This window comes from Ranitomeya imitator, chromosome 2 (genome assembly GCF_032444005.1).
Source record: "Ranitomeya imitator isolate aRanImi1 chromosome 2, aRanImi1.pri, whole genome shotgun sequence".
Lineage (NCBI taxonomy): Eukaryota > Metazoa > Chordata > Amphibia > Anura > Dendrobatidae > Ranitomeya > Ranitomeya imitator.
In genome coordinates this window covers 42843347-42866601 of record NC_091283.1, presented here as the reverse complement: position 1 = coordinate 42866601, position 23255 = coordinate 42843347, and the positions used below count along the sequence as shown (strand labels likewise).

The 23255-nt window shown below is 44.2% G+C and overlaps 1 protein-coding gene across 2 annotated transcripts; it reads right to left on the bottom strand.

Annotated features, from left to right (window-relative positions):
* Window positions 1-8226, bottom strand: LOC138667169 (interferon lambda-3-like). 2 transcript variants are annotated; one of them, XM_069755464.1, is made up of 6 exons: window positions 6845-8226; window positions 6599-6762; window positions 6085-6147; window positions 4046-4180; window positions 1844-1906; window positions 1-619 (listed from the first exon to the last, which is right to left on the bottom strand). In XM_069755464.1, exons 1-6 carry the CDS (start codon window positions 6861-6863, stop codon window positions 413-415), a joined length of 651 nt encoding a protein of 216 aa, XP_069611565.1. In that variant the 5' UTR covers window positions 6864-8226; the 3' UTR covers window positions 1-412. The 2 variants fall into 2 exon arrangements, with proteins under 2 accessions (XP_069611565.1, XP_069611564.1); XM_069755463.1 differs by having other exon boundaries at window positions 6599-8226.
* Between the last annotated feature and the right edge of the window lie 15029 nt (window positions 8227-23255).

The following is a 23255-nucleotide window of genomic DNA, read 5'->3' as shown; positions in this document are numbered from 1 at the left end:
TAACTCAACAATTAAATTATTATTATTAATAAATACATATCATTAATATAAAAGTCACTGAGTGAAATATCGTGTCCTTCACAGCTCGATAGCGGAAATATAACGTCTTCACGACCTTTGTTCATTTTTGTATATCATCCAACTTTTGATTTTGATGGTAAACATAGCAACCAATCACAACGCAGCTTTCATTTAACCAAAGTTGTTTTCAAAATGAAAGATAAGCTGTGATTGGTTGCTAGGGGGCAACACGGAGACAATTTAAAAAATTAGGCCTATAAAATGTGGGACATCGTCAGCCTTAGCAACACTATATGTCACCCATAGCAACAGAGTTCGGCCTCCTTTATAAAATAATTCTGGCTGCTTGGACAGCTGGAATTGTTCTTTTTGTCTTCCCGTGGGGATGTTTTCAGTCGGCCTTCTTTTTCGTTTTCTTGCCTTTCTTCTTCCTTTTGCCTTTTTGTTTCTTTGCAGGAGGTGGTTTGGCAGTGACATGGAGATCTGCCTTTATCATTTCTTCGGGGCTTTGGCCCCCATGAATCAGTTGCCCCATATCTTCTGTTAAAATCCAAACCAGGCTGGTGAGAACGTCATTTTTCAGACACTCTTGGGTCACCTAAATTTAGGAGAAAACAAGAAGCGCGTTAATAATGATAGTTTCAATTAATTTTTCATTTATTAGGTTCATGCCCATATTAAAGTGAATAAGTCGTGCGGATTTTGACCACAGAAATGGCGGAAAAGTGGCAACATTTTTGCACAATTTCCACTCATGTAAAAATTAAAGAAAAAGACAAAAAACACCTTTTTGCATATCAGAGACGTGTCAGAAGCTTTGAATGGTGGGTGTCCGCGGAGATCTCGGACCCTCACCGATCACTGTGCCCTCCACTCCTCTGAACTGAAGATGGACTCGATAGAATATCTGTGTTAAAGGGAACCTGTCATTTGTCAGAAATAGGTAATTTTTTTACCTGGTGTGAAAGCCGCCGTTTTCCTGAATCCGGCGATGTTTTTCTTTTCTTCCTGCGCCTCTCCGTTCCTGAGATATGGCCCCCTCTTTTCTGTGTATAAAGCTCTTTTTTTTCCAGGTGGGCGTGGTGACCAACTCCTTTTTTGGGCATATTCTTAAGGAACGCGCCCAGTTGGCTAGCAAGAGTATATACAGAGAAGAAGAGGCCATATCTCAGGAACGGAGAGGAGCAGGAACAAGAGAAAAACATCGCCGGATTCAGGAGAACAGCAGCACTTACACGAGATAAAAAAAATTACATATTTATGGCAAGTGACATGTCCCCTTGAAGGAGAGCATAGCTTGGCTGAACACTTCTGCCCTTTCATTTCACAGATCGGTGGAGGTCTTGGCATTCAGACACCCACTAATGTAAACTTCTGACTGTCGAAATGACAGTTCTCATACATATTATATGGTTATCTGTCTCCACCAGTCATCTTGGGTGACACTTGTCTCAAAAACTCTTAAAAAGGCTTCAAAAAACCCAAACTTATATCTATGACTAAGCTTAAAAAGGACTATTTTAGTAAATCTTCTCCAAGATAGACCAGTTCTTCTCTGTTATCCCTCCCCCTAAATATGAATAAATTGATATAAGGGTATTACCACTTGGTAGCATGTTCCTATAGCTGTTCAGTGAGTGCTGACATCAGACTGTGTAGGGACACGCCCCTTTGGAAAGAGGGGAACGGTAACACCCAATTGTCAATTTTTTCATACATTTTTCTAAGAGGAATAACAGAGGAATCGTACAACGTGGGGAATGCTAGGTAATGACTAAACCGATGTGCGGAGTTCCCTCCGTTTCCGGCAGTAAATATTTACCGTCTCTCTGTATTGCTTGAGATGATGCCGACAGTTCTTCAACTCTGGGGATTTCTCCATTTCCTGGAAAAGAATAAAGATGGTAAAATGATACTTTCTCCAAAATGACAAGGAACCAACGTCACTCAAACCCGTGCATTACTCATATCAATAAAAGCTTTCTGAGGTATCGGTAAAAACATAGAGGATTAACGAAAAACTGCAGATGGGATTACTGATGGCCAACCTCACCAATCTGATGTGTATGGGGATGTCAGACAGGAAAGGACATGCTCAATGCCAGAGGGGGGCAGGAAAGCCAACGACACACAGCAGGTACCAGAGTAGGACTAGGGTGTTAAAACCATGGGTTCTAGTGACCGGAACACTTATTCACCAAAATAACAGAGACTGTCACCATTACACTATACACGAGGGACTAGAATGTTAAAACTCTGAACACTATGACCTGGAGCACGTACCCACTGGGCCACCAGGGTATCAGGTCAGCATAGTATTAGACAAGAAGGTCTGTGGAGTTGAAACTATGGATACTTTAGACCAAAGCACAAATCCACTGATTAACAGACACCAGGGACTATGTAATTAAAAATAGGACACTAAGAACTGGAGCACTTATCCACTGAAGACTGGCTCACTACAGCACTAGACACCAGGGGCAAGGATAGTGACACACTAAATACTATGAACTGGAGCATTTATCCACCGAATCTTCGAGTCTGGGTCACCATAACACTAAACACTAGGATCTAGTACTGGGGGGTACTATGGACCAGAGCACTTATTCACTGAACACCAGACTGGATCACTATGACACTAAACATCAGGGCTGATTACTATGGAACATTTATCTACTGAACAATGGCTCACTATAATAACACTAGACACCATGGTACTAAAGCTCAGAATAATATGGACTGGAGCACTTACCCACTGAGTATTAAAGACTAGACTTTCTCACCACAACACTAGACACCAGGGACAAGGGCAATGAAAGACCAGATACTATTAAGTGGAACACTAATCCATTGAATGTTACAGAGTGGGTCACCATAACACTAGACACTAGGATCTAGTACTGGGGGGTACTATGGACCAGAGCACTTATTCACTGAACCCCAGAAACTGGATCACTATGACACTAAACATCAGGGCTGATTACTATGGAACATTTATCTACTGAACAATGAAGAATGACTCACTATAATAAGACTAGACACCAGGGTACTAAAGCTCAGAATAATATGGACTGGAGCACTTACCCACTGAGTATTAAAGACTAGACTTTCTCACCACAACACTAGACACCAGGGACAAGGGCAATGAAAGACCTGATATTATTAAGTGGAACACTAATCCATTGAATGTTACAGAGTGGGTCACCATAACACTAGACACTAGGATCTAGTACTGGGGCGTACTGGACCAGAGCACTTATTCACTGAACACCAGACACTGGATCACTATGACACTAAACATCAGGGCTGATTACTATGGAACATTTATCTACTGAACAATGAAGAATGGCTCACTATAACACTAGACACCATGGTACTAAAGCTCAGAATAATATGGACTGGAGCACTTAGCCACTGAGTATTAAAGACTAGACTTGCTCGCCACAACACTAGACACCAGGGACAAGGGCAATGAAAGACCAGATACTATTAAGTGGAACACTAATCCATTGAATGTTACAGAGTGGGTCACCATGACACTAGACACTAGGATCCAGGGTGTTGAAACTATGGATACTATGGACCAGATCACTTATCCACTGAACATCATGCACTGGGTCACCATGGCACCAGAAACTGAGGAAAAGGGTAGTAAAACACAGGACACTATGGGCAGGTGCACTTAACTACTAAACACCAGAGACTGAGACACCATATTACTTTGGACTAGGGGTGTTAAAACACTGGACAATATGGACTGGAGCACTTACCCACTGAACACCACGCACTGGGTCACCATAACTTAGAGGCCAGTGACTATGGTGTGAAATCACTGGACACTATGGACCGAAGCACTAATATCGGTCACAAGAACACGAGGCACCAGGGACTGATTGACTAACATCACAGAATGGGGCTCTTAGCCACTGAGCACACAAAAAAATTCACTCCAAGAGCAAGCTTATTCCATACACCTTGTCTAGGTCACCTGTACGAGAGATATCTGCAATGTTTCTGCACTTACACAATTCATCAGGTCCGACTCGAGAATGGAGAAAGCTTTCAGATTTTGCTTTACGAGTTCGGTCTTGTTCATATTTTCCAGCACGTTGACGACCAGTGACACCCGGTATAAGGTGAGCATCAGTCTGTCTCTGCCCTGCGGAGACATATGCAATAATTAGGACACACTATGGAACATTTACCACTTACTTATCATCTTAAAGGGTTTGTCCACCTCTAGGGACATTACATTTTATTTTACTTAAATGCCGTTACTTTCAGCTAAAGATCATTTTTTAACTGGGATTCAGTAAATATTTTGCACCCTTTAGCATTTACAAAGCTCTTTTTTTCCCCACACATTTAACTTTGATGTGGTCTTTGGTCATAAGTCGAAATGAGTTACAAACTGAGCTCACTGATGGATTCTCAGTTAACTCATTTTGCAACTAGCAATAGAATTAAAGATGACATATTAGATACCCGTGGCCGCCACTAGAGGGAGCTTATTTACTGCCTTAATATTGAAGTCAATGTGAAACATTGAAGCTCCCTCTAGTGGCTGGTGCTGGTATTCAACTTTTTTTCTTCTTCTGCTAATGCATGTTCTACTAATGCAGAGGGTTTGGAGCTCTGTATCAGAAATCTGATCAACTATTTTTGGTGCGTGTTTTTGCTGCGGCTCCAGCAAAGTGGATGGGATTTATAGAAATCTCCCGCCCGTTGCGCTTCTTCTTTACTCAGCGTAAACTGTCCCGCGGTGCATGTTTCAAATCTGTGGCGTGTCAACTTCTGTTGCGGTACGCTGAGTTTTCCGTGCAGATTTTCCCCATAGACTTATATTAGATGCGGAAAATCTGCAGGTGCCGTATTTTTCGGACTATAAGACGCACCACAAATTTTCAGAAGGAAAACAGGGGAAAAAAATGAATGTGTCAAATGGGGGTCCGTCTTACACTCCAAATTCAGCTTACCGGGGGGGATCGGCAGCGCTGGTGGAGCGTGGTCACAGGAAGTGTTCGGTGGTCCGGCAATATGACTCCCATCATCCCATACCGGTTCGGCGGTACTCGGCATTTTGTGAAAGCCCTGAGGCCCTCGCACATTGCTGTAATGCGGTGGCCTCCAGGAAATTCCATCCCAGGCTGGTGCGGAAGGTCTCTTCGGCGCTCTATGGTTCGGGGGGCTTCGCCGGCATTTTGTGAAAGCTTGAAGGCCGCGGCATATCCATTGCTGCAATGCGGTGGCCTCCGGGAAAATGGCCGCCGGGGGGCGGTGCATGCTCAGATTGAGATCTCGGCAATGAGATCTCATCCCAAGAGATCTAAATGTGAGCATGCGCCGGCCTCCAGCGGCCATTTTCCCGGAGGCCACCGCATCGCAGCAATGGATATGTGAGGGCCTTTCACAAAATGCCGGAGGAGCCACCCCGCACCACAGCGCGCCGAAGAGACCCAACACACCAGCCTGGTAAGGGAGTGTGATTGTCGCCCTGCACGGTCCGGGACCGCCGCAGAATCACCCGACTCCTGCTGCCGCCACACTATTTGTAAGTATATTCAGACTATAAGACGCACCCCCATTTGCACCCAAATTGTTTGGAGAAAAAAGTGCGTCTTATAGTCTGAAAAATATGGTAAATATTCATTTGCATACCAGGAAGTATCAAAAACAAAGCCACTTTCCTTAAAGCATGACACACCGAAAAAAGATTAAAAAAATCGCAGCATCAAAAAGAAGATAGAAAACAGCAGTGAAAAATGCAGCAAAAAACCGCGAGTAACTGAATTTACACAATAGGTGCAGAAATTTTGCAGCGTCAAAAACTCCCCAAAAGCTCACGGTGGGAATGTTGTTATTTGAATCCTGACTATATAATAACTCTGTCTAGACCCGGATCCCTGCCCCGGGAGCCATTTCTTAGGTCCTCAGCTTCCCTGGACATTGGAGCATAGCTATAGAGGGTGTAGGGATCGCCGTCGCACCCGTACAAGTCGCCATTATAGTGGTCGGGGGTCCTGCTACACATTTGGTATAATGGACGAAGATTAAGCTCCTTACCTTTATATCGCAGTCCTCGAAGTGTTTCAGGCGGAGGCCGTGGTGGCACGACGACTTCTTGTGCTGCGGGAAAAGAGCGAGGATCAGATCCGATAAACACGTCCGATGTCCTTCCATGCATTATACACAAGTACTCGGGTTCTCAGAGGGTCATCTACACAATGGGATTTTTTTTATAATCTACTTTTGGGGGCTGATCGCACATTTATAGGGATTTTCTTATCACTAGCAATCCCAGGGATTCACCTCGAGACCCCAATTTTTATCCTGGGAATCATTGTCCACTGCAACCGTCTAGACAGGGGAAATATAGAATTACTTGGGGCCATTGCAAAAAAGGGTTATACAGGATCTCTCCAGCTTGTTAGCAGCCCCCCATATAGAGGGGGGTCCCGGGTGAATTCCTAAAAAAAGTATCCGCCATTGCCGTCTATGGACATCACAGTTATGTGGGACTTGCACCTCGTTGACCGTCCGTTTCGCACCCTCATTCCAACCCCTGATCTCCACTCACCTGTAAGTTCTGGAGTTTTCGGGCCGGTGACATGGCGCTCGGTTGCATCTTTTTATATTTAGACATATGACAGTGATTCTGGATCGGATGACCCTCGGCCACGTCCTGCAGGCTCGCAAAATACAGGGCAAGAGGAACCACAGTTCTGACGATGGCAGCCATATCTGCAAATAAGAAGGGCAAAAATAAGCCCAAATACCCAAAGGTTATAATGCATTGTCCAGTATGACGGTGCGGACCCCTCACCTGCTCTTGTAGGGCGCATTGTGGTGGGTTTGGTGTAGGATGCTCCATGTTGCTTCTTTTATACTCCATGCTCCCGGGGAAAATTGAATTCACTTTCAGGATATCTTCCAGATTTCTTTGGTGATGTAACTTAAAGGAGAATGGGAACCGCATTGTTGTTAGGGAACTTCTCGACAGGTTTCACTTTCTTTCCAGGTGAGCAGGTGACGTCAGGTGTGTCGGTCGCAGCCTGCGCCTGTCAAAGCCCGATCTCCTCCTCCGGCTACATACCAAAGGTCTTCATGTCAGCCTCGTGGCTCGCACATATTTGCTCTTCGCTGCAGGAAACAAAAACACCAGCGATTGACGAAGAGAGCAGGTGAAATGGGAATCTGGAGAAACACTGAGGTTTTATCGACGAAGAACAACGCTGCCTGCAACGGCGACTGTATGTGAAGGGTTATTCCTGAAAAGTCCAATCGCTGGGATCTCCAGCAATCCCAAGATCAGAGCTCAGAAACCCTGGGAACGGAGCTCTGCAGCCCACCCTGCATGGAGAGGAGGCGCGTATGCTTGGCCGCCACTTCTTTCATTGGCTATAGGATTGTTTCCTCAGTCCCATAGTCAATGAATGGAAGAGAGGCTAAGCATTCACACATCCACTCCATTCAGGACGGGACTTTGTTCTCAGGGTTCCAGAGCCCCGGTCTCGGAGGGGTCCTAGTAGTCCAACCTCGAGCAATGAGCAAGTTATGACTTATTTTTTGGGGGGCAATAACAGGTCAATGAGCTCCTTGAGCTTCGGGTTGGACATCCTGTAACTCCATGGAGCAGCGATATCGGCTGAAATGTCATGCATACGGGATGTGAGGACTGCTTCCTTTACAGGTAGCACTCTGGGCAGGCCTTATGGTGCACGGTGTCCTGTATAATATCGTCAGGTGGCTCCCCCTATACAGAGCCTAATTATATAAGGGTCATATAGTACGGCGTCATATAGTTTCCTTGATAGCAATACTAAATAACATCCAACATCACACACTTGTGCCAAATCCTAAGTAAGTACCGCCATACAGTGCTCAAAGCATACCACCGCACAGTGACCAAATATCAGCAATAGTCTAAATATTACTGTTATATGGTGGTGGCATCACTTGTTAGTAACATGTCACACACCCCTAAGGCTGACCCTGCTGCACTTGGCTCTAGTTCTCAGCGGATTCACTAGCACACACTGGTTTGTGTTTCTTAAAGTGAAGGTCCAAACTTAAATTATTTTTTTAATATTTAAATGAGTCAAAAATTCTGAGGTTGCAGTTCTTTTTTTCCATCTCCTGCGCACAGCCATATAGCTAAATGATGGAATTCTCACTGTCACCAGTCACCACTAGGGGGAGCTTTCTGACATACTGTGTATACATTGAACTCAATAATAGCACAATATGCAGCAAGCTCCCCCTAGTGGCGGCTGGAGGAAAGCAGAATTGTATCACTGAACTCTATGGGGCATATCACAGTAGCCCCGTACGCTGTTTAGGGGCCGCTGCACTTAATCAATGGAATAGGAAATAAGGTGCATTGACCACTAAGCAACGTACATGGCTACTGTGTTCTGCCCCATACATCGCTTATATCCGGCCATCACTGGAGTCGATTTCATGCTGATCGTTTGGGGGTGCCGGACGCCACCGATCTCATAATCAGTTGTAACAGGATGTTAGACCTAAGGACAACATTGTGTCAGAAGGTGGAACATCACCTTATAAAAGGATCTATCACCAAAGTATATAGATTATTACATAGATCTTTAGACCAGATGAGGCTGATGTACTTACTTTGACATCTCATGGCTACACAATCTTTATAATTTTGATATTAAAATTAGCTTAATTAAACTAGAGCTCATTTTAATCCCAGGAGGGAAAAAGCTTTTCAAAAAGGATCCTCTTATGGATTTTCAAAGGAAGTACCCCAGCCTTATCAGTTCTAAGAGATCTGTTTAATAACATATGTGGTTTGTATCGTGAAATATGCTGCCAAATCTGCTCGAATGGACCAGAAACTGCGTACTATGCTGTGTCCAGCCAGATCACATGTGCAAGTAATGGCGGCCAAAGAGCAAGATCCAAAGCTCCATGCAAAACACATCACCGGCGTAGTAATAGATGACGTATACTATGCACCTGGAATGTACGGAAAGAGGAAAGTGAAAGTCTCATATCCGCAGAGGGATTTCGGACTTTTGCTCTTCCAGCCTCCTGTTACATCATCCTGTTCTACCTGTTCAGGCATTTAACTCCTAAGTGAAATATTTTGCTGTTCCCGCCAGAAATGCAACTTCTTCATGGTCCGCTCTGTACAGGGAGTGCGCAGCAAAATGGACGACCGCAACCCCTGACGCTTCTCCATATTGGTGGAAATGGTAAAGGAGTGTTATTAATAAAGACATTTATGGAGCCCCTGGAAGAATGGGGTGCTTTGGTGACAAAAAGGGACAACAGGTGCAGGAACCCCCCCAAAGTTTTGTTAGTCTCATGAGGTAGCCCATTATGTTTGCGCAGGTAGTCCAGTTTCACCAGTATGGCACATCTATAAGTGCCATTGCTAGAAGGTTTGCTGTGTCTCTTAACACAGTCTCATAAGGAGAGGAGACCTGGAGAGGACCGTAGAAAGGTATCAACCCAGTCACATGATCCGTATCCAGAACTCCCAAATGTTCCGGGACGGGCTAGATTTGAGGGAGCTGTCCCGCTGTCCCGCTGTCCCAGAAGGTCGAGGCCGCGTCCCGACTTCAATTTCTTTCTTGCTCTGTAGCTTCTCCCTGGTTACTAGGGCCGGCATCTCTGCTCTGCACATGCTTATATTCTATTAAATAAACAATTCTCCTCTTTTCTTCAGATTTGGTCTCCCCAGGGTTCCAACTCACAGCCTGCATCATTGTAGGCACTAACAAAAACTGCACTTCTCAGTGTAGGAGAATGTTCTGTACTGGAACGTGCAAGCAGATAGTACAGGTACACAAAGATACATCTCTATATACCAGTGTACTTCTGTGTACCTGTATTCTAGAGGGGGAAAAAACTAAGATTTTTTTTACCATAAAACTGCTCTTTAAAAACAAACTTCCCAGATCAGGAAATAACAGAAACAACTCGTCCAATACAGTGAACGGATATTTACGGTGATCGGTAAATGGGATACAAAATGATGTGATAAATGTTTTTCCTCCATTAAATCCATAAAAAAGGTTTAATAGTGTAATAGCATTTTTTTTTTTTCCGCTTTTTAACTGCCTGTTTTTGGCGGTATCCACACCACACCGAGCAATGACAATCTTCTTTGATGCGCTTTGGCTTAGGGTTTTTTTTTTTGCCTTTTCTCCCCTTAATTGATACGTTTTTGGTGCAGATGTGAAGCAGCTTTTTTAATAGTCCAGAAAAGCTTTTATTCTGAACTTTAAAATGCAATTTTTTTTTTTACTTAGGTTTTTTAAGGCTCCACATAGAAGCCTATAGAGAAAAAAAAAACACCTAAAAACTGCACAGCTCATTAGCGTTTTTAGACCCACAGGGGGCAGAGTTTTCGTGAAATCACATTCACTTTGCTTGAACAGTTAGACCGTGTTCACATAGAGTGAGCAGCTACAGAGAGTCAGCGTTGGACCTGGGGAGGGTGAGTAGAGTGCGTTTTTTTTTTTTAAATATCAATTTCACCTGGGGACTGGTATTTTCTTAAAGGGAAGAACCCCTTCAATTTTTTGGAGCTGTGGATATAAATGTTGTGACACATTCACTTATGAGTTAACTTCGAAGTGTCTGAACAGGTTCAGAAGGATGATGTCAGAGGAGATTGCCGAAGCAGAAGCCTACCATCCTCTGACTTTATGTCAGACACTCAATTTTCTCTTTCCTTACTATCCAGCTGCGCAATATAGAGGATCTCAGGCACAATGTATCTTGTTGGTTCATATCTGTTTAGATCACAACTATAGACATTGTTACATAGTTAGTAAAAAAAGACAAAGGTCCTTCAAGTTCCCCCATTCTCCTCCAGTCCTACATTCTCTATTACTAGATTATTTATAACCCACAATGACATTGGTAGTAAGAAAAGCTTCCAGTCCTTCTATAAATGCTGTTATATAGCCGCAATGACTACTTCTTGTGGTCCGGTCTGACTGCTCTAACTGTAAAAAATCCTTTCCTATAAATATGCCGGAATCACCTTTCTTTCACTCAGAATGAATACCCCTGGTCTTTTGTAAGGTCTTTGGAAGAAATAAGTCATATACCAATCCTTTTTTTTATTAACATACATTTAATTTCTATACATATTGACCATACATATAAATGAGATCTCTAAGGTCTCTTTTTCTAATCTAAACAAGCTCAACTTTTCTAAGCTCTCTAAACCTTTCATCCCATGTAATATATTAGAGGCTTTCCACCCCATGTAATATAGGAGAGATCTCTTCCATCTCATGTAATACAGGAGAGGCCTTCCGTCCCATGTAATATAGAAGAGACCTTCCATCCCATATAATATAGGAGAGATCTTCCATCCCATGTAATATAGGAGAGACCTTCCACCCCATGTAATATAGGAGAGATCTTCCATCCCATGTAATATAGGAGAGGCCTTCCTTCCCATGTAATATAGGAGAGACCTTCCATCCCATGTAATATAGGAGAGATCTTCCATCTCATGTAATATAGGAGAGACCTTCCATCCCATGTAATATAGGAAAGGCCTTCCGTCCCATGTAATATAGGAGAGATCTCTTCCATCCCATGTAATATAGGAGAGGCCTTCCGTCCCATGTAATATAGAAGAGACCTTCCATCCCATGTAATATAGGAGAGGCCTTCCATCTCATGTAATATAGGAGAGACTTTCCATCCCATATAATATAGTAGAGGCTTTCCACCCCATGTAATATAGGAGAGATCTCTTCCATCCCATGTAATATAGGAGAGGCCTTCCATCCCATGTAATATAGAAGAGACCTTCCATCCCATGTAATATAGGAGAGGCCTTCCATCTCATGTAATATAGGAGAGGCCTTCCGTCCCATGTAATATAGAAGAGACCTTCCATCCCATATAATATAGGAGAGACCTTCCATCTCATGCAATATAAAAGAGACCTTCCACCCCATGTAATATAGGAGAGGTCTTCCATCCCATGTAATATAGGAGAGGCCTTCCTTCCCATGTAATATAGGAGAGACCTTCCACCCCATGTAATATAGGAGAGATCTTCAATCCCATGTAATATAGGAGAGGCCTTCCTTCCCATGTAATATAGGAGAGACCTTCCATCACATGTAATATAGGAGAGATCTTCCATCTCATGTAATATAGGAGAGACCTTCCATCCCATGTAATATAGGAAAGGCCTTCCATCCCATGTAATATAGTAGAGACCTTCCATCCAAAGTAATATAGGAGAGATCTTCCATCCCATGTAATATAGGAGAGGCCTTCCTTCCCATGTAATATAGGAGAGATCTTCCATCCCACACAATATAGAAGATAACTTCCACCCCATGTAATATAGGTGATACCTTCCATCCCATGTAATACAGGAGAGACCTTCCATCCCATGTAATATAGAAGACCTTCCACCCCATGTAATACAGGAGACCTTCCATCACATGTAATATAGGAGATACCTTCCATCCCATATAATATAGGAGAGACCTTCCATCTCATGTAATATAGGAGAGATCTTCCATCTCATGTAATATAGCAGAGACCTTATATCCCATGTAATATAGGAGAGACCTTCCATCCCATGCAATATAGAACAGACCTTCCACTCCATGTAATATAAGAGAGACCTTCCATCCCATGTAATATAGGAGATGCCTTCCATCCCATGTAATATAGGAGAGACCATCCATCCCATGTAATATAGGAGAGACCTTCCATCCCATGTAATATAGGAGATGCCTTCCTTCCCATGTAATATAGGAGATGCCTTCCATCCCATGTAATATAGGAGAGACCTTCCATCCCATGTAATATAGGAGAGGCCATCCTTCCCATGTAATATAGGAGATGTATTCCATCACGCGTAATATAGGAGAGACCATCCATCCCATGTAATATAGGAGATGCCTTCCTTCCCATGTAATATAGGACATGCCTTCCATCCCATGTAATATAGGAGAGATCTTCCATCTCATGTAATATAGGAGAGACTTCCATCCCATGTAATATAGGAAAGGCCTTCCGTCCCATGTAATATAGCAGAGACCTTCCATCCCATGTAATATAGGAGAGACCTTCCATCTCATGTAATATAGGAGAGGCCTTCCTTCCCATGTAATATACTAGAGATCTTCCATCCCACGTAATATAGAAGATACCTTCCATCCCATGTAATATAGGAGAGACCTTCCATCCCATGTAATATAGGAGAGACCTTCTATCCCATGTAATATAGAAGACCTTCCACCCCATGTAATATAGGAGAGACCTTCCATCCCATGTAATATAGGAGAGACCTTCCATCTCATGTAATATAGGAGAGACCTTCCATCCCATGTAATATAGGAAAGGCCTTCCGTCCCATGTAATATAGCAGAGACCTTATATCCCATGTAATATAGGAGAGACCTTCCATCCCATGCAATATAGAACAGACCTTCCACTCCATGTAATATAAGAGAGACCTTCCATCCCATGTAATATAGGAGATGCCTTCCATCCCATGTAATATAGGAGAGACCTTCCATCCCATGTAATATAGAAGAGACTTTCCACCCCATGTAATATAGGAGATGCCTTCCTTCCCATGTAATATAGGAGATGCCTTCCATCCCATGTAATATAGGAGAGACCTTCCGTCCCATGTAACATAGGAGAGGCCATCCTTCCCATGTAATATAGGAGATGTCTTCCATCATGTGTAATATATGAGATGCCTTCCATCCCATGTAATATAGGAGAGATCTTCCATCCCATGTAATATAGGAGATGCCTTCCATCCCATGTAATATAGGAGAGACCTTCCATCCCATGTAATATAGGAGAGGTCTTCCATCCTATGTAATATAGAAGAGACCTTCCATCCTATGTAATATAGGAGACACCTTCCACCCCATGTAATGTAGAAGAGACCTTCCATCCTATGTAATATAGGAAAGGCCTTCCATCCTATGTAATATAGAAGAGACCTTCCATCCCATGTAATATAGAAGAGACCTTCCATCCCATGTAATATAGGAGAGACCTTCCATCCTATGTAATATAGAAGAGACCTTCCATCCCATGTAATATAGAAGAGACCTTCCATCCTATGTAATATAGGAGAGACCTTCCATCCCATGTAATATAGGAGAGGCCTTCCATCCCATGTAATATAGGAGAGACTTTTCACCCCCTATAATAATCTAGTTGCCTGATAGTGATTAGGTATTATGAATGGAGCACACAACATTACTGAATTTGGAGAACCCATACTTCACAGGACATGTCGTAGATGAAGGCCACCGTGTCTTTAGGCCCACTATTCTGTGCTAAATAATTTATTATATCTTTATAGCGGATGGAGCTCAGATTTTCTGATTCACAGCTTCCACTCCCCTGTATGGACATAGCAACATTTTATAATTTAGTTCTATCTGTGGCCACCACAAGGGGGCGTGGAGACGCTCCCTGTATACTAGACTATTATGGAATTTAATGTCTAAGGAGTGTGCACTCAGCTCCCTCTAGTGGTGGCTCCAATAAGTCACATTGTAAGGGACATTTTAAGGGAATCTCTGTTATCTTTACAAGCTTTGTTAAAGGGAACCTGTCACCCCCCCAGGCGTTTTTAACTAAAAGAGCCACCTTGTGCAGCACTAATGCTGCATTCTGTCAAGGTGGCTCTTTTAGTTCGGGTCCCTGCCAACGCTGCAATAATCGCTTCTATAATGTGCCCCTCATACCTGAAGTTTGTCAGGGGGGCATGTCTTTTCCCCCCTGACACAAACGCCTCCTAGCCACCTTGACAGAATGCAGCATTAGTGCAGCATAGATCTCCCCAAGAATCTGCCTCGGGTGGACATTACCAGTGTGAGACATGTAATGACTGACAGTTTGCTCTCTCTCTACTCCTCTACATGTCTCATACTGGTAGCGCCGTCTCTGGAGGCAGGTTCTTGGTGAGATCTATTTACGGTCCATAGATCTTAACAGCTCATTTACATATTAAAAAAAACATGGATTTCTCTGGAATAAGGCAACGGATCGCAGACATCAAGGTATAATTTTATTCAGCTTCCTTTGACCCACATGCCCATATGCGACTTATGTGGAAACGGTACATTATTGAGAAGCCTTGGGAACATGTTTAGAAGTAGATAAGCTGGAAGATCTTCATAGGATTAAAGGATGCTGAAAATGCTTAAAAAAATATAAGGAATTAATATATTTCTTGGGGTGACCATTCACATCATTGGAATTATTAGCAGAGCGAATGTTATCCGATACTTACTGTTCTCTCTAAAAAGCCGTGCGGCAGGTCTTTGGCTCTCTTCTCCTGCTCTCCAGCTTGTCATGGGCTATCATCCCATTGGATAACAGCAGGAGCAATGCTTGCTGAGAAGAAGGGCAGCACGGTGGCGCAGTGGTTAGCACAGCAGCCTTGCAGCGCTGGAGTCCTGGGTTCAAGCCCCACTAAGGACAACATCTGCAAAGAGTTTGTATGTTCTCTCCGTGTTTGCGTGGGTTTCCTCCCACATTCCAAAGACATACTGATAGGGAATTTAGACTGTGAGCCCCAACGGGGACAGCGATGAAAATGTGTGCAAACTGTAAAGCGCTGCGTAATATGTTAGCGCTATATAAAAATAAAGATTATTATTATTATAAGAAGGAAAAAGGAAGTTCCAGGAACTATAGTGCTGGCAGAATGCAGATGAAAAGGAACCATCCACTGAAGAAAGAGAGGATGGCAAGTTGCAGAGTATGAGAATTGGCACAGATCCTAGACATATTATTATTATTATTTATATAGCCCCAATAATTCCATGGTGCTGTACATGTGAAAAGGGGTTACATACTGGGTTATAGATATCGCTAACAGTAAACAAATTTACAATGACAATCTGGTACAGAGGGGAGAGGACCCTGTCGTTGCGACTTACATTCTTCAGGATAATGGGGAAGAGACAGGAGGTCGGGGTGCTGCAGCACTGGTGGTGGTGAGGCCGCAGCTCGGGTGGTGGTGAGGCGGCAGATCTGGCGGTGGCGACGCGGCAGCTCGGGTGGTTGGTGACGTGGCAGCAGCTCGGGTGGTTGGTGAGGCGGCAGCTGAGGTGGTTGGTGAGGCTGCAGCTCGGGTGGTTGGTGAGGTGGCAGCTGAGGTGGTTGGTGAGCCTGCAGCTCGGGTGGTTGGTGAGGCGGCAGCTCTGGTGGTGGTGAGGCGGCAGCTTGGGTGGTTGGTGAGGCGGCAGCTCTGGTGGTTGGTGTGGAGGCAGCTCTGGTGGTTGGTGTGGAGGCAGCTCTGGTGGTTGGTGTGGCGGCAGCTCTGGTGGTTGGTGAGGCAGCAGCTCGGGTGGTTGGTGAGGTGGCAGCTCGGGTGGTTGGTGAGGCTGCAGATCGGGTGGTTGGTGAGGCTGCAGCTCTGGTGGTTGGTGAGGTGGCAGCTTGGGTGGTTGGTGAGGAGGCAGCTCGGGTGGTTGGTGAGGCGGCAGATCGGGTAGTTGGTGAGGCAGCAGCTCGGGTGGTTGGTGAGGTGGCAGCTTGGGTGGTTGGTGAGGCTGCAGATCGGGTGGTTGGTGAGGCTGCAGCTCGGGTGGTTGGTGAGGAGGCAGCTCTGGTGGTGGTGAGGCAGCAGCTCTGGTGGTGGTGAAGCAGCAGCTCGGGTGGTTGGTGAGGCTGCAGATCGGGTGGTTGGTGAGGCTGCAGCTCGGGTGGTTGGTGAGGAGGCAGCTCTGGTGGTGGTGGGGCAGCATCTCTGGTGGTGGTGAGGTGGCAGCTCTGGTGGTGGTGAGGCGGCAGCTCGGGTGGTGGTGAGGCGACAGAATGGTTATTGCAGGCTGTAGGCTTTCCTGAAGAGATGGGTTTTCAAGTTCCGTCTGAAGGATCCAAGGGTGGTGGATAGTCGAACGTGTTGAGGCATGGAATTCCAGAGGATGGGGGATATTCAGAAGAAATCTTGGAGGCGGTTGTGTGAGGAACGAATAAGTGTGGAGGAGAGTAGGAGGTCTTGGGAGGATGGAAGATTACATATATCTTTTATCAGTATATTAGACAGATATGCGCACCGGGAGCAGTTGAGGGCACCGAGTTCCTGCTTTTACTTGGCTTTGAGGTTCACTTTAAAGCAAGTCTTTTCTGCAGAGTTGCATATTTTTACAATTTGAGATGTCTTGGGGACAATAAAAGATTGTATCAGGTTGTGGTGATAAAAGTCCACGAAGGAGGCACCAGGACCTCACGACACATGCTCCTTCTCCCCGTCTTCCCCTGTGTACCCCCCAGGTCAGGTTTATATCTGCTGTAATTGTAGTACTGGCTCCTTGCTTCGTTACGAGGCCGCTCTGAGCAGGACCAGGTGGAACGCTTTCGGGCTTGTTTGATAAAGCAACTGGAAATGCAGAGCGCAAACAGCGGCTTCCCGCTCTCAGCGGCATACATAATTGAATAATTGCAGCGTTACCAAGTTTATTAGTTTATTAAATATCCGGAGCACTTCTGCCCCGATGGTAAATAACTGCAAGTTTTATTTGGCGTTTTCACTATCGGAGTCTTTTTATAGATTGTTTGCAATAATTCGTGGTAACTGATTTGGAGATTTTAATTCATTGGAGCCTATAAAAAGAAGAAAAATAATGACGAAGGAATAATTCCATCCTGTTAGTACATGACTGCGGCGCGGTGTAATCATGTCTACCTATATAATCCATAAGTAGCACGCGAGTCCCTGAGGCTCAGCACTATGGAACCATAGGAAATTCACCTGCTTCCATATGGCGCCTCATTATGAGAAAGATCTTGTCCAGGGGTACAGTGCAGTCCTATGGAAGTCTACGTATAATTATAGAAGGCAGATTTAACGCTTTTGAATATTTATGAGACAAAACAATTCTATTTAACGGGAAATCCTGGACTGGGAGAACAAAACAACCTAAAGACAAATCCCTTCAGCCCCTCACATAGCCACTTCGAGATGATTGATTTCAGTAGACACTTTTAGTTTTGTTTCTGATTTCGTTTTTTTGTGTTTTATTTTTATCTTCGGCCCTGATTATAGACATAAATTAGACAATATGTAAAATGAAACAATTAAAAGTGTCAAAAAAGTCATATACAGCCTAAATATGACCAAAGGGCTGTGCCCAAATAATGTTATTACTAAACAGAAAGTAAGACACAGAGCCTCAATAACCCCACAAACAGTGCAGCTGTCCGTATAGACAGCCATGGGCACATCCAGCCATATATCCACACTATATGGACAATTCAAGTGTTTTCGCCAATCCAATTGCCCTCAGTACATAACATCTGGCCTCTCGCCCCCGATGTATAATATCCAGCTCAATTACCCCTGGTGTATAACATCCCACCCCTCGCCCCATGGTGTATAACATTCAGCCCCTCACCTCCAGTGTATAACATCCAGCCCCATTACCCCCTGTGCATAATATCCGACCTCTTGCCCCAGGTACGGACTGGGACTAAAATTCAGCCCTGGCATTTGCAATCACACAGGCCCATATTGTCCCCATTTCCAAGCAACAGATAGGGATATATTACTAACATTATTGTGGATGGAGGAAAGCAAGATTTACTACAAGACCAATATTTCTAATGATACCTGTGGCCTGCTGGGGTAAGTGACGGAGTCAGTGACTTTGTGCTCCATCAGAACTGTTAACAGTATGGGTGTCTTGAGAACACCGATTCTGCTAACAACGTAGCAGACAAGGCAGCCCATGACCAGACAGGCCCTTCTTGCATTTGGCAGAATTGCCCAATGGCCAGTCCGGCCCTGTCTTGCCCCCTATTGTATTACATCGAGCCCCTCACCCCACATGTATAACATCTGGCCCCTCACCTCCAGTGTATAAAATCCAGCCACATTACCCTAGATGCATAATATCCGACCCCTTGCCTCCCAGTGTATAACATCTGTCCCCATTACCCCCAATGCATAATATCCGACCTCTTGCCCCCTATTGTATTACATCGTGCCCCTCACCCCCATGTATAACATCTGGCCCCTCACCTCCAGTGTATAAAATCCAGCCACATTACCCTAGATGCATAATATCCGACTCCTCGCCTCCCAGTGTATAACATCTGGCCTCTCGTCCCCGGTATATAACATCCGGACCCTCAACCCCCTGGTGTATAACATTGTGCCTCTTGCTTCCGGTTTATAACATCCAGCCCCTTGTTTCTGGTTTATAACATCCAGCCCCATTATCCCTGGTGTATAACATCTTGGAGACCATCCTGAAATGTGGAAGCCATTATATCTGCAGAGGGGCAGTCACCTCCATATTAATGTCTATGGATGTAGAGAGGGGGTGTAATGTGGAGGGGGCACATACTTTTATCCATTTAGTGCTTCTGTCCATCATCGTTACATTTACTGGTTACTGGACTGATTTACGTGTCCATTAAATGTAATGACCTCCCTATTAGGTATTCAGAACAATCTATTAACAGTCCGGAGCTCTTTTCACTCCTATTATGCATCCAGATGGCTTCTTCTCATGTTATCAGATTTATTTCTTGTTTAGTTTCACATGAATAGATATTACTGTCAACAATAACCGCCATTTCATCCAAATCTGAGCAGGATGTTCCTTCCTGGTGCGACGCTCATTCCGCATATCCAGAAAGTCGTCCTTTATGATATAGCATAAAACTAAAGAATAATTTACAGAGTGGAAACACATCGGGCCTCATTTATAAAAACTAAGAAATCCTATCTGTGTTACCCATGGCAACCAATCAGAGCTCTGCTTTCACTTACTAAACAGCTGTTACAAAGCGAAAGCTGCGCTGTGATTGGTCGCTATGGGTAACAAAGATGGCTTATCTTTAGAAAGTATTGTCTCCACCAACGGATGGAGCCTCGTAGATCACAGTGAACACATACTGTATACCTAGGAAAAATAGGAGCTCAGGATCCCACTGCTATAATTTTATAGTGTCCTCCCATCACTCAGTAACTACTTCCATAATGTGAATGTGATATCTGTATATAACCAGGATCCCCCGTCATTCAATAACTACCTCCATATTGTACATGTGATATCTGTATATAACCAGGATCCCCCGTCATTCAGTAACTACCTCCATATTGTACATGTGATATCTGTATATAACCAGGATCCCCCATCATTCAGTAACTACCTCCATATTGTACATGTGATATCTGTATATAACCAGGATCCCCCATCATTCAGTAACTACCTCCATATTGTACATGTGATATCTGTATATAACCAGGATCCCCCGTCATTCAATAACTACCTCCATATTGTACATGTGATATCTGTATATAACCAGGATCCCCCATCATTCAGTAACTACCTCCATATTGTACATGTGATATCTGTATATAACCAGGATCCCCCGTCATTCAGTAACTACCTCCATATTGTACATGTGATATCTGTATATAACCAGGATCCCCCGTCATTCAGTAACTACCTCCATATTGTACATGTTATATCTGTATATAACCAGGATCCCCGTCACTCAGTAACTACCTCCATATTGTACATGTGATATCTGTATATAACCAGGATCCCCCGTCATTCAATAACTACCTCCATATTGTACATGTGATATCTGTATATAACCAGGATCCCCCGTCATTCAGTAACTACCTCCATATTGTACATGTGATATCTGTATATAACCAGGATCCCCCATCATTCAGTAACTACCTCCATATTGTACATGTGATATCTGTATATAACCAGGATCCCCCGTCATTCAATAACTACCTCCATATTGTACATGTTATATCTGTATATAACCAGGATCCCCGTCACTCAGTAACTACCTCCATATTGTACATGTGATATCTGTATATAACCAGGATCCCCCGTCATTCAGTAACTACCTCCATATTGTACATGTGATATCTGTATATAACCAGGATCCCCCGTCATTCAATAACTACCTCCATATTGTACATGTGATATCTGTATATAACCAGGATCCCCCGTCATTCAATAACTACCTCCATATTGTACATGTGATATCTGTATATAACCAGGATCCCCGTCACTCAGTAACTACCTCCATATTGTACATGTGATATCTGTATATAACCAGGATCCCCGTCACTCAGTAACTACCTCCATATTGTACATGTGATATCTGTATATAACCAGGATCCCCCGTCATTCAGTAACTACCTCCATATTGTACATGTGATATCTGTATATAACCAGGATCCCCCGTCATTCAATAACTACCTCCATATTGTACATGTGATATCTGTATATAACCAGGATCCCCCGTCATTCAATAACTACCTCCATATTGTACATGTGATATCTGTATATAACCAGGATCCCCCACCATTCAGTAACTACCTCCATATTGTACATGTGATATCTGTATATAACCAGGATCCCCCGTCATTCAATAACTACCTCCATATTGTACATGTGATATCTGTATATAACCAGGATCCCCCACCATTCAGTAACTACCTCCATATTGTACATGTGATATCTGTATATAACCAGGATCCTCCGTCATTCAATAACTACCTCCATATTGTACATGTGATATCTGTATATAACCAGGATCCCCCACCATTCAGTAACTACCTCCATATTGTACATGTGATATCTGTATATAACCAGGATCCCCCGTCATTCAATAACTACCTCCATATTGTACATGTGATATCTGTATATAACCAGGATCCCCCGTCACTCAATAACTACCTCCATATTGTACATGTGATATCTGTATATAACCAGGATCCCCCGTCATTCAGTAACTACCTCCATATTGTACATGTTATATCTGTATATAACCAGGATGCCCCGTCATTCAGTAACTACCTCCATATTGTAACTGTGATATCTCTATATAGCCAGGATCCCCCGTCATTCAATAACTACCTCCATATTGTACATGTTATATCTGTATATAACCAGGATCCCCGTCATTCAATAAATACCTCCATATTGTACATGTTATATCTGTATATAACCAGGATCCCCCGTCATTCAGTAACTACCTCCATATTGTACATGTTATATCTGCATATAACCAGGATCCCCCATCATTCAGTAGCTACCTCCATAATGTACATGTGATATCTGTATATAAACAGGATCCCCCATCATTCAGTAGCTACCTCCATAATGTACATGTGATATCTGTATATAAACAGGATCCCCTGTCGTTCAGTAACTATCTCCATATTGTACATGTGATATCTGTATATAACCACGACCCCCCATCTTTCAGTAACTATCTCTATATAACCAGGATCCCCCGTTATTCAGTAACTACATTGTACATGTGATATATGTGCAGCTCCCCAGGGTCCTGGTCGTTGCAGTAATGTCATTCTTCCACCAGGGGGAGTGATGTTACGTTTGAAGGCAATAAAGGAGGTCTCTTTACCAGGTATCACAAACCATACAACACACTTCACACTCCAGTCCACCAGGGAGAGCTATGCTCCAATTTATTAGGGCACTCTTCACAATTAGGTAAAACTGGTGGCCTGGATAGGAAGTGAGGCAGTTGCTAGCTGAGCTCCGCTCAGGTAGTTGGTCCCTGACAGCGGTGGGATCCTGTCAGAGGCCCAGACAGAAGGTCACGGAGCTGCGCCTGCCCCACGTGTGGCAGTTCCTAAAAAAGGACATGAACAGAGAACTGTATTGTAGAGAGGGTGAAGAAGTCATAGCAAAGGAGTGAAAACCAGAAGGAGTTCTGCCCTGCACAGGCTGCCTCCTTCTGAGGCGCAGGATCCCGGTAGCTGGAACACCGACAGAGCAACAGTCCTTTACAGGCTCGGACTGGCCCACCGGAGAACCGGAGGATTCTCCGGTGGGCCCTGGCACTGACACCTGCTGGCATACTGACCAGCAGCTGCCTAGGGCCCCCACTGCTCCAGGGGCCCCTTGCCAGTGGCTATAGCGCCCCTGAGTCAAGGGGGCCCGCCCTGTGCCAGTAGCAGCAGCCGGAGACAGGATCCTGTCCCCGCTGCTAAAGCAGAATGAATATTCACCCTTCCCCACGCCCCTATGGGCGTGGAGAGGAGTGAATACCATTCACAGCACACATACACACACGCAGGCACACAGACTCACACAGAGCAGCTCACCGGCTCCCAGCGTCCTGCTTCCTGTCTGAGGCAGCCCAGCTGGATGATGTCATCATCCAGCGTGCTGCTGTCTCAGTCAGAAAGCTTCCAGGAATCCAGCAAGGAAGAGGCTGCT